The sequence below is a fragment of the Eretmochelys imbricata genome, chromosome 4 (assembly GCF_965152235.1).
Source record: "Eretmochelys imbricata isolate rEreImb1 chromosome 4, rEreImb1.hap1, whole genome shotgun sequence".
Lineage (NCBI taxonomy): Eukaryota > Metazoa > Chordata > Testudines > Cheloniidae > Eretmochelys > Eretmochelys imbricata.
Window position 1 is genome coordinate 96,388,594 of NC_135575.1, and position 16,142 is coordinate 96,404,735.

Below are 16,142 nucleotides of genomic sequence, written 5' to 3' on the forward strand. Positions count from 1 at the left end.
GTGGTTGTTGATGAGTATTTGCTTCAGGTTGGGGGGCTGTCTGTAGGCAAGGACTGGCCCGTCTCCCAAGATTTGTGAGAGTGTTGGGTCATCCTTCAGGATAGGTTGTAGATCCTTAATAATGCGTTGGAGGGGTTTTAGTTGGGGGCTGAAACTGCTGAATTGGAATTCATTTGCAAATTGGATACTATTAATTTAGGCTTAAATAGAGACTGGGAGTGGCTAAGTCATTATGCAAGGTAGCCTATTTCCCCTTGTTTTTTTCTACCCCCCACGACGTTCTGGTTAAACTTGGATTTATGCTGGAAATGGCCCACCTTGATTATCATACATTTTAAAGAGAGTGGTCACTTTGGATGGGCTATTACCAGCAGGAGAGTGAGTTTGTGTGTGTGGTTTTTGGTGGGGGGTGGGAAAACCTGGATTTGTGCTGCAAATGACCCAACTTGATGATCACTTTAGATAAGCTATTACCAGCAGGAGAGTGGGGTGGGAGGAGGTATTGTTTCATGGTCTCTGTGTATATAATGTCTTCTGCAGTTTCCACGGTATGCATCCGATGAAGTGAGCTGTAGCTCACGAAAGCTCATGCTCAAATAAATTGGTTAGTCTCTAAGGTGCCACAAGTACTCCTTTTCTTTTTGCGAATACAGACTAACATGGCTGTTACTCTGAAACCTGATACCAGTAAAGAATTTTAAAGGCATTATGTAAGTACGGAGTATTTATTTATTCATTCACTGTTTAATTATGACAGCAGTACTAGAATGGGAACACCTTGTGAAACAATTACAAGTTTCCATATGAACTAATATGTTCCATAAGGCATTAGATATTATAGTATGGATATTATAGTATGGTGTCTATATACAGTGAAATGGATATTACAAATGCCACAGCTGGATAGATGGTAAATAGATGCCTTGTATGCCTTGAGAGTGTTTTCTTCTTGAGATGCCAAAATATCTCTTAAATAGCACTTAAACCATAAAAGGCAATCTAACATTACCTATTAATTTATAGTCTTTTATATTATGTTTCCAGAATGGCATTGTAAGGACGTATTACTTTCCATTTTGTTTGATATCACACTTCCTTTCCTTCTTGTTTCCTAAGCAACACATCTTCCCGTGCTTGTATTGCTAAGCTCTGAAAATAATATTTTCATATCTAATGCTGGTTGGCTGTCAGAAACATGGTTATTCTGCAAAATTGTATACGGAGTCAAAAGTATATTTGCCTTTCGCTTTATTTTATAGGTGAATATGTTGTTATGACAGTTTACTTCCATCTCAGAAGGAAAATGGGTTATTTTATGATTCAGACATATATCCCGTGTATTATGACCGTGATTCTCTCGCAAGTGTCATTTTGGATAAATAAGGAATCTGTTCCAGCTAGAACCGTATTTGGTAATTATAATCTCTTCTTTCTTTTTTCCATTTAATTATGTTTCCTCCTCTAATAATTTTTACTAGAATAATCCTCATTAGCAGACAGAATATGCATACTTTCTCAAAACCAGTGCTGTTAACATGAGAAAATAAATTAAGTTCAAAGGCAGATGGGCCTTTGTTTACTATCTGCCTAATTATAAATATTAGGAATATGTAACTTGGCTCACTGGACTGTGGAGGGAAACTTGGAATATTTAACTTGGAGGGGAATGTGGTTGATTGTAGCAGGGTTAAATTTATTGGGACCCATCCCTTTGCCCATGGAAGCAAATGGGAAAACTCCCATATCCAAATCAGGCCCTTAGCCTGCAGAAGGGACAGTTTTACCCTCAGGTGTATGTTCATGGCTCTTCTTAGAGTAACTCCAACTAAAGTGTCATTGAACTAATTTTTTTGGAATTACGTATATGTGTGCACAGATCTCAGGCACAAGTCTCACTGACATCAGTGGGAGTTTTGTTCAAGTAAGGAGTTTAGGTTTAGGTCCTGTATTGCAGTGAAACTGTCTCTTTTTTCTCCTGCTGCCTCCATGAAAGTGAACCGAAAAAGCAATTAGGCAAACGATCAGAAAATATTAAAGTGACACTCATTAAAATACAATTTGAAAAGAGACGCTACAACGAACACTGAAAATGAACAAACAAATGTGTGGAAGACAAAATGTACAAAACCAAACTGGTTCCTAACAAAGGAATGGAAAAAACAAGCATAGTTAAAGCAATCTTGTAAAGTGACTCTATAATGTATTGTATTTTGAAGCGAGATTAATCAGCTGGAGAGCATTTAGCCAAAAGACGTATTATATATAGATTTAAAAGAATAAGAATACTTCTAAGTGACAGCTCAACCAACACACAAGCAAAGACTGGAAGACTGTCCAGCATCACAAAAAGATCTGGTTAATAGTCAGTAATGGAAAAAAAATAAATCTAATGAGAACCTTAACACCCCACTCAAGCATTACGTTAGGGGGGAAGGTATACAAGTGGTGAGTCAATTCCCATGTACATTGGCAGTAACATGCAAGGCAATGGGGATGTCCAGATGGAATAGTCTGGGGGCCTGGCTGGACATTGTTGGTGACATAGCATCCCCTCCCCCAGTACAGAAACCAGCAACTATGTTGTTTTGATAGAAGTGTCCCTTAGGTACTTATCTAGGGCAGATATGGTATTGTAAAGTGGTAGCCAAGTATGCTAATGCAAGATTTTTGTACCCATGTCAAAACGATCTTTTGCACAAGTGAAAAGGCCACAAAAATGTACCTAAGTTGTCAAGACAAGTCTGAAAGAAAAAATTGCCAGTAAAATGGGATTTTTCTTATTTTATAAGACAGAAACAAATCTTAGTCCTATAAAAGGTTTCTTTGACACGTTATTAAGGCTCATTACTTAAAGAATGTTGGCCTCATATTTTGTATTGATAAATGCATAGGTTATTTATTGACACAAGTTTTAAACATTCATTATAATAGAAGCCAGCTATACTCTTGAACACCATGGTGCTAACAAAACACTAATAGCCAATGGACTCCCTCTCAGTGGTGGGTAATATGACATTATATATGTGTGTCTATCCTTTGTCAATATATTTGCCATATTCAACATATCTATCTGAGCCATCTGTAGTGTCAGACTCATCTGGATCCACACTGGCAACTTTGAACAGTCCTCACCACAAGTACACAAGTAAGCCTGTGTGCACTCCATGCTCTGTCTTGAGCAACTATACTTGAGCTTACACTTTTTGGTTTTTTACACCCCATATAATGAGTTCCAGGAGTGCTTTGGTGTCTGTGTCATTAGTGTTGGAGAAATGTGTCCACCCTTGTCATGTTGCTAGTCATTTCCAATTGGGGAAGGGATGTCAGGCTGAGCCTCCATGTCATGGTTTCAGATAAGGGTCTGGTAATTTGCATGCTTGGTATGTTGCAGAAGACTACTGCAAGTTAGAGGAGAGCCTTGTCCGGGCCTGATTGCAACAGAAAAGCTTATATCGTACACTATTTACATCCACTGAGTTAGCTGTTGGGTCATAGAGAAGGATTAGTAAAAGTTCTACTGATTTCAGTTGTGCAGGAAGTATATCCACTGTAGTGCCAAAATTAGCAAGGCCTCTAAATTTTTTTTTTCTTTTCCTGACAAGCTTCCATGGTTTTAGTCTGCCAACTTCTGCCAGACTTCTGGTTGAATTACACTCAGTCAGCATATGTACTGCTGGCAACATTCTGCATAGTTGTTGGCCAAATTGAGCTGCTATCGTGTGGGTTGGTATAAACCTGGATTTATCTTTCATACCGGTATGAAACCGAAGGTCTTGAGCTGTTTATTTATGAATAAAATGTACACAGAGAACTGCAACGTCAGTGTCTGGAGACCACACCACTACATAAGGGTATTCTTGTGAAACATGTGCAACATGATGTTGAGGCTGAGTATCTGCTTCTTCATGCAATGAGAATAGATATTCTTGATCTACAGCTCCATCTGAAGTGACGATGCAAGCAATGAGGCCATCCTTGAATCTACCTGCAATAACCATTTTCTGAGCTGGGATTAGTAAAGTTTCTGCCATATCACACCATGAGTCTGACAAAAATATTACCATATGTGCCTTATTCTTGGGATTTCCAGTGAATTTACTCCACTGCTGTAGGTTGGGTGTTTTGGAATCTTGGATTTTGACTTCATTGCTTTGTGAAGATTGCTTTTGTGCACCCTCAAAAGCTTTACTTGAATCTTTGACGACATATCATCTTTTATCAACATATACTCTTTTGCAGCTCTCATAACTCTGTAGAGGCTGGTGTACTAGTCTGAAGTTCAGTTCAGCAAGTTTTGCAAAGCTAGTTGCACCTCCTTGTGTGACCATTTGTATAACAGCTATATTATCCAAGCTGTGGGCATGTTGGGTACATTGACTCTTTCTTTTCCTAATTCAGGCAATTGCTTATTCTTTGTGGTTTTTGTTCAGGGTACCATCAGAATGTGCTAGAGCATATGGAACTGTGGTAAACGTGTGAAAACTTCCTTCAGATTAATCTCTCTTATTTGTTCAGCTACTACAGGATGGCTAACAACTCCCTGTCTGCAATCACTAACTTCAGATTTGATCTTTTTCTTAGTGATGCAAATGTCTTGATTGTTGAGCTTGTGCACTGATTCAAAGAATCCAGTGATATTTGAATTTAATCTATCTTCTACAAACTATTCCATTGCTTTGATTCCTGTATCATTCTCAGTAACAAGCTGGGTGGCAACCTCTGCGCAATGCAGTTGCAATGTTGGTGAGTCTATTAAGTCAGCATTCAAATCAAATAGTTTTGTCATGGAGTTGGTGATTGTGTGAACAACATTATCTACATCTCCTTCAACATGTTGCATGCCCTCCTCATGTTTTCCTTCTGAAACATCTGAGTCTGCCTTATCACACATTACTTTCATGGAAGTTGTGATCGCTGAGTGCTTATGAGTAGCGATGAACCATCTAGCCAAGGCTCCTGGTTTCAAAATAAACCCCCCTATACCCACTTTTACTTTACTCTCACAGTTTACTCTTTGTTCAAGTGCCATGTCTGTCCATACTTCGCTGAATTTATTGCTAGACTGAGCCACAGCATGATTTCCATGCACAGACTGCTCATGAACTTTGGGGCCATAATCTGGCAGAAACTTCATATCGCTGATGTTCTCAGATACCCAGAGGGCATAGTTGGTGTGGTCAAAGACAAAAAATAGTGGTAGCATCTCTACAACTGTCACAAGGTGCAAGTCCCAGTTGCTTTCATGTTCAGCTCTAATGAAACACATTAAGATGTTAACCATTTTGATGTAATCGTCCCAGAATGCAAAGGTGGGGAAATTGATGTTCCAAAATTGCAGACTCTGTGCAATACATCCCGTGCATTCTTGAGGGCATGACTGAGCTGGGAAAGTGTTGCTGCCGTGCTTTGACATTCTTGGAGCTTGCTATCGCTCTAAGGTGCCACAAGTCCTCCTTTTCTTTTTGCAGATACAGAGTAACACGGCTGCTACTCTGAAACCTGTCTATCTCAGTCACTCTCATTGTCTTGTACCCACTTACAAAATGCTATCCACTGCAGTCTGGATAAAGCCTCCACTACAACGTTGTGGGCCCTCAATCCACGGTGGTATGATTTGCCTTTAAGTACGTTGATTGCTGTGTTGCTACCATACACCTGCGATTCTGTGAGGCTGTCTTCAAGGCCACTGTCTTCATACTTCTTTCCAATTGCAGCAAGAAATGTCTCTGTGGAATCTACCCTTCTTAAGATTGTTTTCTGAAATTCCTTTGGGCGCCTCTACTGGCTCTCTCTTTGGCCTTACAATATATAGCCCCATCAAATATGGGGACACTGTAATCTTGTTCAAGAGTCCTGGACATCTTGCTGACATTCTTCATTACAGTGAAAACTGTACTCGGTTCAGTAGGTGGTGCTGGCAGCATTGGACAGTACCCAATAGATGTGATGGTTGGTGTGGCAGAAGAAATCATCACATTAAAAGCTGTCCATCCTGATATTTGCTGAGCATTCACCTTTTCAAATTTGCATCAGATAGTTTGGTTGGGCAGCATCTTAGAATTATCCATTGCAGATCAAAGTTGGTGGCTTGTTGGAAAGCCTCAATACCAGCATACCAGTTACTTTTTACTTTCCCCACAAGATTTGGTGTAGATCATTACCCATGAGGATTGCACTCCAGTATGTCTTGGAACATTGCAGGAGTTTCAAGTGATTGTCTTTGCGGTGCTGTTTTCTTTGTTTGAGCCTGAGCGGCTACTGTGCCAAAGCTGCCTTCCGGAATAGAGGGGGTCTGATAGACTACCACATTGAGCTAAAATTAAAACACCCTTTGCCATGTTTTATAGTTGTAAAACATGATGTTGAAATAAGCTAATTTTTTAAAGAAATTACATGGTGTAAGCAGATCATAAATTATGCATATAGACAAAACAACAAGCAGAACATATTTAAATAAAATTTACCATAATGAAATCAATATAGGATGAAATCAGTATGTAATTATACACATGTTAAGAGAGAGTCATTACTTTGACTGTTTCAAGAAATTTGTGAAGGAATTTTGACATGACTTAATAAAAATTATCCATAATTCTCAGATTATAACTGCATAATACCACATCTTCCTTGCCCTAAAATCACACTTGAGGGTTAATCCCCAAATTAAAATGCATTAAACTCTTTGTGTGTGTGTGTGTGTGTGTGTGTGTGTGTGTGTGTGTGTGTGTGTGGTGGGGGGTTGCTCTGAATTTCAAATACAGGCAGCATTTTCCATGTGGGCCCCCAGACTAAAAATAATGTCATGAATCAGCAAGATAGCAGCTGCCATGACCGTCTTAAACAAGATTTGGCTATTGAAAATCTACAACATAAAGACCAATCTATGAATCATCAACTGAAATATTATGATTTGAAAGCTAGAGATCCACCAGAGATACAGACAGATGTCCAAATGCTTCAGGAAAATACTAAGTATGAAACTGAATTAATTGTTAACAAATGCCTAGATTCCTCAGAGTTCTGCAACTCCTTATTTCCAAAGTAATCCAGAAAAGAAGATGAAAATATCTGGGACATGTTAAGAATCTAGAACATCTGCCATGGCAGGCGTGCAATTGGGCAGCTGGAGGAACGTGTGACAGGGGTCAATTGAAAGAATCCCTCTGTCAACCATTATTTCGAGAGGGAAAATGTGTAGACTTAACAACAGAGAGGACATGAAAAGAGCAGCCCAGGATAGGCAGGAATGGTGGAGCCTTGTCTCATTGATGATGTGGGAAGGATTTAGATTCACAATATTACAGTCAAAGGCCACATTTTATCACTTAAAATAAAGCAGCACCTATTTGGTTTAGCACAGCAGTGTAAACATTCTCTAAATATACACTCTCCATTTTAGCTGCAAATAAAGGAACAAATGATGGCAGCCAGTCCAAAAAGCGAACAGAATGTTAGGAACCATTTGGAAAGGCATAGGCAGAAAATATCATCATGCCACTGTATAAATCCATGATATGCCCACACCTAGAATATTGCATGCAGTTCTGGTCGCTTCATCTCAAAAAAGGTATCTTAGAATTGGAACAAGTATGGAGAAAGACAACAAAATGATTAGGGGTGTGGAACAGCTTCCATAGGAGGAGAGATTAAAGAAGACTGGAACTGTTCATAGAAAAGAGATGACTAAGGGAGGGGGATATGATAGAGGTGTATAAAAACATGAATGTTGTGGAGAAAGTTAATATGGAAGTGTTGTTTACTCCTATACATAACACAAGCACCAGAGGTCACCCACTGAAATGAATAGGCAGAGGTTTAAAACATAAGGAAGTACTTCTTACATGATGCACAGTGAATCTGTGGAACCTGTTGCCAGGGAATGTTTTGATGGGCAAAAGTATAACTGGGTTCAAAAAAATAATTAGATAATTGGCCTCAGTGAGTTCTGATCCTGCATTAATGCTAGTTACTATGGGAAGGCAAAGTTCAGTTTTTAGGGGCCAGTTCTATAGATCTATAGAGTTGAGTTCTGCAAGCCACAGAAACCCCTGGGAATTATGCTGCCTCGTATGGCTCACATCCTATCCTAGCCAAACCTATTGTAATGCTGATAAGTAACAGAAACATGCACAGTAGTAAGTCAGATTTGTGATTTATTGTATAAATTTGGTGCCAAAATCTTACAATAAACTATGTACAAAAGATCTGATTTTTACATATCAGGAATAGGATTCTATAGACTAGGTGGAGTTTTGGAGAGGTGCTGCTGGGTGGATACGGGAGATCAGTGTTCCTTAGGAAAGGGGGAGAAATAATCTGCATAGTTTTAGGGGTTTTATCTTTTTGCTTACTATGCTGATTCTTTTTTTAAAAAATGCTTATGTGCATCTGCTTGGAAATGCACAAGTGTGTTTAGGGCTCATGTCTGTGAGCATTTTAATAGAACGTAATTTCCTACTCTGGAAAGTTAGCCTATGACACACACAAACATAAAGAGCAGTTAAGGGCTGGGATATTTTTGAAATATCTTAAAAGCTTATAAAATACAGAAAATTGCATCTGATACTTTGAAAACATTCTGGGGAAGAACTTCTGCCCCATCGACACCATTTTATTTTATTTATTTTATTATGTTTTTCCCTTCTCAACATTGCTAGTTCTCCCAATTGTTGATTGGTTCAGAATTTACCCATGGTGCCACTGACGTCCACGGGTAATTTAATAGCTACTAGCTTCTCAATCTCTTTTCCCAAATAGGAGAGGTTTGATTCTGGGAAATAATTAACAAATCACTCCAGCATTAAGTGGTGCCTCCTTGAGGAGGACTCTGATCACTTCATGTTTAAGAAAGGTCAGGACCTTCCTCTGCTAACAACACATTAATAATGTCATCAGTAAAGACATACCAGCTAAACTACTGAGTCTTGGAAAACAGAGTCATCTTCTTTAGAAACAACTATTTCAATAGGGATTTCTTTACTAGCTAAATTACTTTAATTAGCCTGAGAAAATCCCATCACCCACATCAGTATGTCCACCATCACCTTTTTGAGTAAGACTCCTGCAAGCTCACAATGAACTGTATTTACCTTGTTGGGTTTGATCTTTAGGTTTCACCTATTCTGCCCTCAATTTCCTCTTAGAAGTTCCATGTTGAGCAAAGTCATCAATGTAGATGATAAGAGTTGCACACAAATCAAGACGCCTCAGCCCATAAAGGATCTCATTCTGCAGTCCTTACTCAGGCAAGTCTCCCATTGGCTTCAACTGGAGTTTTGCCAGAATAAAAACTGGAAGATTAGGTCCAATCACTGCTCCCATTCGCTCACAGAGAGCAAGACATGGTGCTCTCTTTTCATGAGGGATTGAGAGATCTTGCTCTTCACATATTTTCCTAGCATGGGAGTATTAGTCTCAACTTGGGACCTGAACTGAGATCCTCTTATGGCATTAGAGTTACGTTATCCCTGAACTGCAAGGTCAAGCGCAGTATAAATTGTTTTCTCACAAATTATTGTTGCCTATTTTGCTTTAAAGCTATAAGGATCATTAGTGCTATTTTAAAAAAATTGAATATTGAGTTCCTTTCTCCTCATTATTCATTGGCAAGATGATTTAAGTGGCATGTTCAGTTAAATGAGGATTATCTTGAGATCTGCAATTTAATTGCATTTTTTGATGTTAGGTTTTGCAATTACAAATGGAAAACTACTAGATGGTTTTGATTTTTCTTTTTTTATTGCCATTCTGATCTGATAAATAAAATAAAATATGGATAGAGCAATTAATTTTGCTTTGTTTCTTTGCTTTGAAGGAATAACGACAGTTTTGACCATGACAACGTTGAGCATCAGTGCAAGGCATTCGTTGCCAAAAGTATCCTATGCCACTGCCATGGACTGGTTCATAGCTGTTTGCTTTGCCTTTGTGTTCTCTGCTCTTATTGAATTTGCTGCTGTCAACTATTTTACTAACGTTCAACTGGAAAAGGCCAAAAGGAAGACAGTGAAATCACTCCTTGAATTTCCAATCTTGCCGGTGCAGCGAGAACAGTGCACAGAAGAGGCACTCATGGTATTTTATTTATCTGTTGTTTGTTATACTGTTTTCAGGACTATATACACTTGTTTGAGTCCAGTGCATGAAAAATATCTGACAATATATTTATAGGGTCCCGTAAGAGAACATTGTAAGGGATAAATCCTGGTCCTATTGAGGGCTTTTTTCCACTGTCATAAATGGGACCAGGACTTGGTTCTCTTAGGATCTTTCCATATTGTCCATTTTGATTAGCGTGTTATACCTTCCAGATAGAGGGTCTAATCTTGATGAAATAGAGTGAAGACGAAAGTAGAATATTTAACAACACATGTAGCTTATATTTATCCATCTGAGAAGAGCGGGCCAGACTGCATTCTCCTCATGGGAGGGAGCTAAGCTTGAAGGTTCTCCTTGTGGGGTTTCCTCCCAAGTCATTCCATTGTGTTGTTTTCACTCCATCTCCCTGTTGCCTAGGCAGTGAGTACAGTCCACAAAATCTACAGATCCCAGGGCACCAGAGGAGACTGGGATCATCTACATGGAGGCTTGATGCCTTTCTATTGTTTCTGAGTGTTTTAACCTTCCCTTTACCCTCTTGTCTTCATTGGAGCCACATTATCTGGGCCGCCCCTGGCTGTGGGTGGCACCAGCACCCTGAGAGTCCGAGACTATTACTTTTCCATGGAAATCTCTGCAAGACTAATGGAGGTGACAATGTACCTGATCCTCAACCTAGATCCCAGCCTGCTCATTCCTTTCTACTGTCACCCCTGCACAGTGTCCCAAGCCATCAGGATGCCCTCTGAAGGCTCCCAGACAATAGGGGTAACCACAGAGGCAACTGTATCCATATCCGTATAAGAGGCAGGCAGGCCAGTCTCTGCATGGAGTTCTGGGATTCATACTTAGTTAAGATTTCAAAGAAGGAAAGAAAATGTGTATCATCCTCCAAGAGTCGGGATCCAATGTGGTGGTGGTGGTCTGGCTGCAAGCAGTAATTTTAAGATCAGTTAGACAGGTTAAAAAAAAATAGCATTCGGCAATAAGAAAGTTCCCCTCTACGCTAAACATGGAATTCAGCCAAATGTAAGTCTGCGGCTTTGCTGTTGCCATTTATAATTTTTTTTTAATTCTTCCTTGCATTGCTGAGTGATTGGACGGTGTCAGAAAAAATCAGTAGGTTGTGTCCATCAGTAATTATATCTTTCTTCTTGCAGACTGTTTTTAATAGTCTTTTTTCCCGCCTCTCCTGAATTTATTAATGAAGCAGTTAAAGTTTTGGTTTGAGCCTGTTGGGAAGGACTTCTCTGGGATTCTGTAACCCTTTTATATCTTCATTTATTTATTTTAATTTATCAAAGAAGCTAATGACATAGGGCCAGATTCTGATCCCCTTGCTCACGGTGAGTAATACATTTAAATCAGTGGAATAAGGTACTACTCAGAATAAGCAAGGGTGGCACAATCTATCCAACAATCAGTGTTCCTTTATGTGCAGATCTCACAGCACTGAACCTTCATTTTCTATGAAATCAGTAAGTGTTCAAGACTCTTATCACGTGGGATTTGTCAGATCCAGCTATTTCAGTCGTGGATTTGGTTTTCAAGGAGCTGATTATAATGTCTTTTTGCACAGGCACCCCACCTACTACTGTCAAGACTTTTCCGTGGATTGCTTTTTAGCTATCGTAGTGTCCTAAATGAGATCTAGGTAATTTAAGTGTGATTCCATAGTACTTATCTTGATATCCAGGCCCGCTAATTAAAAGTCTGACCCCAACTCCCGTTGAAGTCAATGGAAGCTTGGGTTGTATCAGACCCTAAGAGTATGTCTGTACTGCAAAAACGCCAGTGGCAGCAAGTTTCAGAGCCCACATCAGTTTCAAAGCCTGAGCTAGAATGTCGACGTGACTATTTCTAGCCTCATAATGTGAGCTGGAGGCAGCTGACCTGGGGTCTGAGACTTGCTGCAGCAGGTGGTTATTTTTTTTGTTTTGTTTTTTGCCCATGTAGATGTACCCTTTGGGTCCAGAGGCTTGATCTTCAGCTCCACTCAGCTTCAAGCCAACTTTGTGGTGCCCCAGACCCTTGGGAAGTGGCAAGGAAGATTTAGATATTAGGAAAATCTTTCTAACAATAAGGATACTTAAGTACTGGAATAGGCTTCCAAGGGAGGTTGTGGAATCCCTGTCATTGGAAGTTTTTAAGAACAGGTTAGACAGACACCTGTCAGGAATCGTCTAGCTATACTTGGTCCTGCCTCTGTGTGGGTGGATGGACTAGATGACCTCTTGAGGACCCTACCTTCCCTACATTTCTATGATTCTAGGATTGACCTCTTCCCTCCACCTTCACTCTCTATTGCTTTCCTCCCCTGCTGTCCACCCACTTCCACTTTCCTTCCCACCTCTTTGCTCTCTCACTACCCTCCTTCATAGCTATTCCACAGTAGCATCCCCTGTGGATACTCTGAACATGGAATAAGCATGTCCACATGTAGAATTATTGCAGAGTACCTACTGAGCTTTTAATTCATACCCTAACTTAGTTCACAATAACTCTTCTATGTAGGCAAGCCCTGAGTTTTGAGTTCAGAAGGATTGCCCAGTGTTTAGTATTAATATACCATAAAAATAACTTTTAAATGTAATTTGTCTTTTACTATTACTATTATTTTGTCTCATCCTAATTAGGTGTTTCACTTTGATTTCTTATGTCAATCCTGTTTGGTTTCTCCTATGTTGACATTTGTGTTAAAATAGTGGAATTAGCAATAAACTTGGGCAAAACTTGTGAAATTCATGAGACCTTTTTTTAAACTTGTCTTACACAACTTAGCCCTCCTGAAATTTAGCTTGTTGGCAGAATTTCGACAGACTGGCCGTTGTCCACAGGGGAAAATGTGAACATTCAAAAAGACAGTTAGCCAAAACTTCGCACTTGTAAATTTTGAAAAAGCTGTCCAAAAATCTTAAAGCCCTAAACCCTCTCCCTGGTGCACAGCCACAGTATCTATATTGTGTGATAGGAATCTCCTACTCCCCTTCCTGACTGAGACTGGACTGCCCCTGCTATCACCCACCTTGGGCGCTGTAGAGATGACTATGCTGGTTTTTCACCATTGAGATTCCCCAGACTTAGGGTAGCTTTAGATCCCCTCCAAACAACAACAAAAAGACAGTAACTGATCTTATGAAAAAAAATGCTATATATTAAAAGTAGAACTAAGTTCTGCCCTTCTCAGGGCTGTTGTTCCTGAATAAGTATTCCTTATCTATATGAATGATCCCAATAATTGAAGTGGAGTATTTCACATAAATATCGGTTTGCAGCACTGGCCTCTGTATGAGGAAGGAGGGATATTGGACTATGAAGGTAGGTCCCTTGTGATGGAAGGGGATTGTACAGCCCAATAAACATAAGAATTAAGCAAATTAATAATAGGATTTGATAAAATTAAGATTTTATTATTAGAAATAGTTTTTCAAGTATGTATGTCATCCATTAGATCTGTTTCCATGAGACCAACAATAATTTTAAAATGTAATTTTCATGTAAAGTCAATGTATATATTACTCAGACCAATATACTGTGGTTTTTTTAAGAGACATCTAGATTTTTAATCAAAAGCCCATTCTCCAAATGTCTGATAGGTTTTCTTTGGAAAGCTGTTTCATTGGAAAGAGATGCATTCTGGTCTATTTGGAGGTTTCCATTTACATTATGCATAACTCATGCAAATCTATACCGAAGGTAGCATAGCTTTGACTACAACATACTTTGACAAAGATATTGGCTGTATGATGTGACTAGTTGTTCTTTTGTATAATTACATTTACTTCACTACGTTTACATCATGGATGAGACTGACCTAATATATTTTAAATTAAATTACATTTTGTCTAAAAAAAACAGTAAGCTTTTTCAGAGCATAGTTAGACAATCCGATGCATTTTAACTTAGACCAGTATATTCCAATACTCTCATTACTCAACCAGTCTAACACACCTTTCTGACATCAGTGGATTTATTACTGTACTTGGGCCTCAATTCTGCAATTGACTCTGCAGAGGTGGACCCCTGCTCTTGTGAAACAAGCTACAGGATCGGTATCTTGGGATCCGATTTTGATGTCTTTACATAGGAGGGAGGAATGAGGTTTGCCTATCAGCCATGATCTCTCAGAGACTCTTGGAGATGTTCAATAGAACTCAGTGGGCTTTGGATCAGGCCCTTGAATCTCCGCTGTGATGTGCTGATGCTGCTGCAAGCATTCCACCACAACTTAAATTAAAGAGTTTAGTGGTACAGAGGATACATCACATGGGATGTTTGACTGAAAGGGAGTGTTCTTGCATTATTCATACTGAGGTGCAAATATTTATTCTCTTTTTGCTGTTTATTCTTCCTGAGATTGGTTTTAATTCTGCTATTTGACTGTACTATAAATATCCAAGTATTTATTTCACTAAGACACAAGCAGTTTCTGTTTCCCATTATCAGACAAGGTTATAATAATAACTTTTCTTATCAGGCCTCTGAAGACTCTTATTTTCCTGATACCTCTGTAGGATAATTTAAATTTGATAACTTTGTTGTATTACATTTTCCAAGGCTATATCCGCTCCTGTAAGAAATGTAATTTGTGTGTCACAAACAAAAACTGCCTTGGTTCGTGATTTTTTTTTATTTGTCTCCAGTTTGTTCCCATAAAACAGTCTATTTTGTTAGTGTTATAGAAGTCAGTTTTGCCTAGTATTGTTCTCTAGCTGGTAGAAAGTGCTGGTAACATAGCAAAAGAGTAATCAGTTCACATGAGCAGGAAAATCATGTCATATTAGTAGGTCAGAGTCTATTCTCTGATGTGCAACTCATGCTGAAATCAATGAGGGTTGTATGGATAATCTGGAAGGGCAGAATTTGGCCTGTGACAATTATTATATTAGAAATTGCTTTGTTACTACAATGATTTAACATACAGTAGCAGGTCAACATGAAGTCAGTATTTATTCAGAAACATGGTGACTGGGCCTTTTGAGGAAAAATTATTTTTCTTTCCCCTCTTATGATCTCCATCTCAGGGGGAAGCAATTGTCCCTGAAGGTCAAGGATGGGAAATAAGGGCATTGCCTTATTGCTTTTAAGGGCTTTGTTCAAAGTGTATTCTGAGTTATGTGTTGCTTACCTTCTTTCATATGTAATTTCTGAACAAAGAGACATGCCTTGCCTACACAGCATTCTACTCCAAGTTCAGCTCCTTTCTGTTGTTCTTGTCAGTCCCTTCTCCTCTCCCAGGCCTTTTGTTCGCTCAGTTCACTATCTCCATGCCCACTCAGCCCCTCTGGCTACCCTGCACTTAGTGCTGCTGTTGTTACCTTAATGTTACCTCCTCCCCACCATGTCAGCTTCCTTTACTGTTGTTGTCCAGCAAACAGGAAATCGGGCACCTATATCTGCCCAGATAACACTCCTCTGCCCTGGGCTTATGGGTAATGGCATTTTTTTTTTGTTCAGTCTGTATGGAGATAGGGTATGGCAACCCAGGATGCAAGGAATCTGCACTTCTCCTAGGCAGCTTCTGCCTGCATTATTCCTGAGAAAAGTGCAGCAGAGCTTAAAGCTACCCTCCTCTGACCCAAACCAATAGGCGAGGACAGGTAGCACCTATCCGAGCCTGCCCTCCCTCAAGTGTAACCCTGGGGTGATGGGGCAGGCAGCAGGTTAGCACCTTCTTGCATCAGCAAGACTGAATCTGGCCCTGTATATTTTGATCTTTGTTTAGGAAAAGCAGAAATATTGTTGTATGTCATTAGGGTTGCCAACTGTGGTTGGCCGTATTCCTGGAGGTTTCGTCACATGACATAATCTTTAATTAAGATTAATCTTTAATCCCTAGAGAGTCCAGGACAAGCCTGGAGGGTTGGCAACCCTAGTGCTGGAGGAAGCGGAATGATTTATGGTTTCTCAGAATCATGATTCTATTTTTATGTTTCTGTGCTAGTTTCACTTCCATTTAAAGACATACTGACTTTTTGTGTTAAAGAAGAATTCCATCACATTTTGGATCATTTCAAAAAGTTCCATTTTAAAAAAACAAACCT

General features: G+C 39.4%; 1 protein-coding gene across 2 annotated transcripts in view; it reads left to right on the forward strand.

Annotated features, from left to right (window-relative positions):
- Positions 1-16,142, forward strand: part of GABRA4 (gamma-aminobutyric acid type A receptor subunit alpha4) — a 71,342-nt gene that overhangs the window by 23,563 nt on the left and 31,637 nt on the right. For both annotated transcript variants that reach the window (XM_077814585.1, XM_077814584.1), the window contains exons 7-8: positions 1,260-1,412; positions 9,815-10,074. In XM_077814585.1, coding sequence (XP_077670711.1) covers positions 1,260-1,412; positions 9,815-10,074 — 413 coding nt within the window. The remainder of the gene's footprint in view (positions 1-1,259; positions 1,413-9,814; positions 10,075-16,142) is intronic.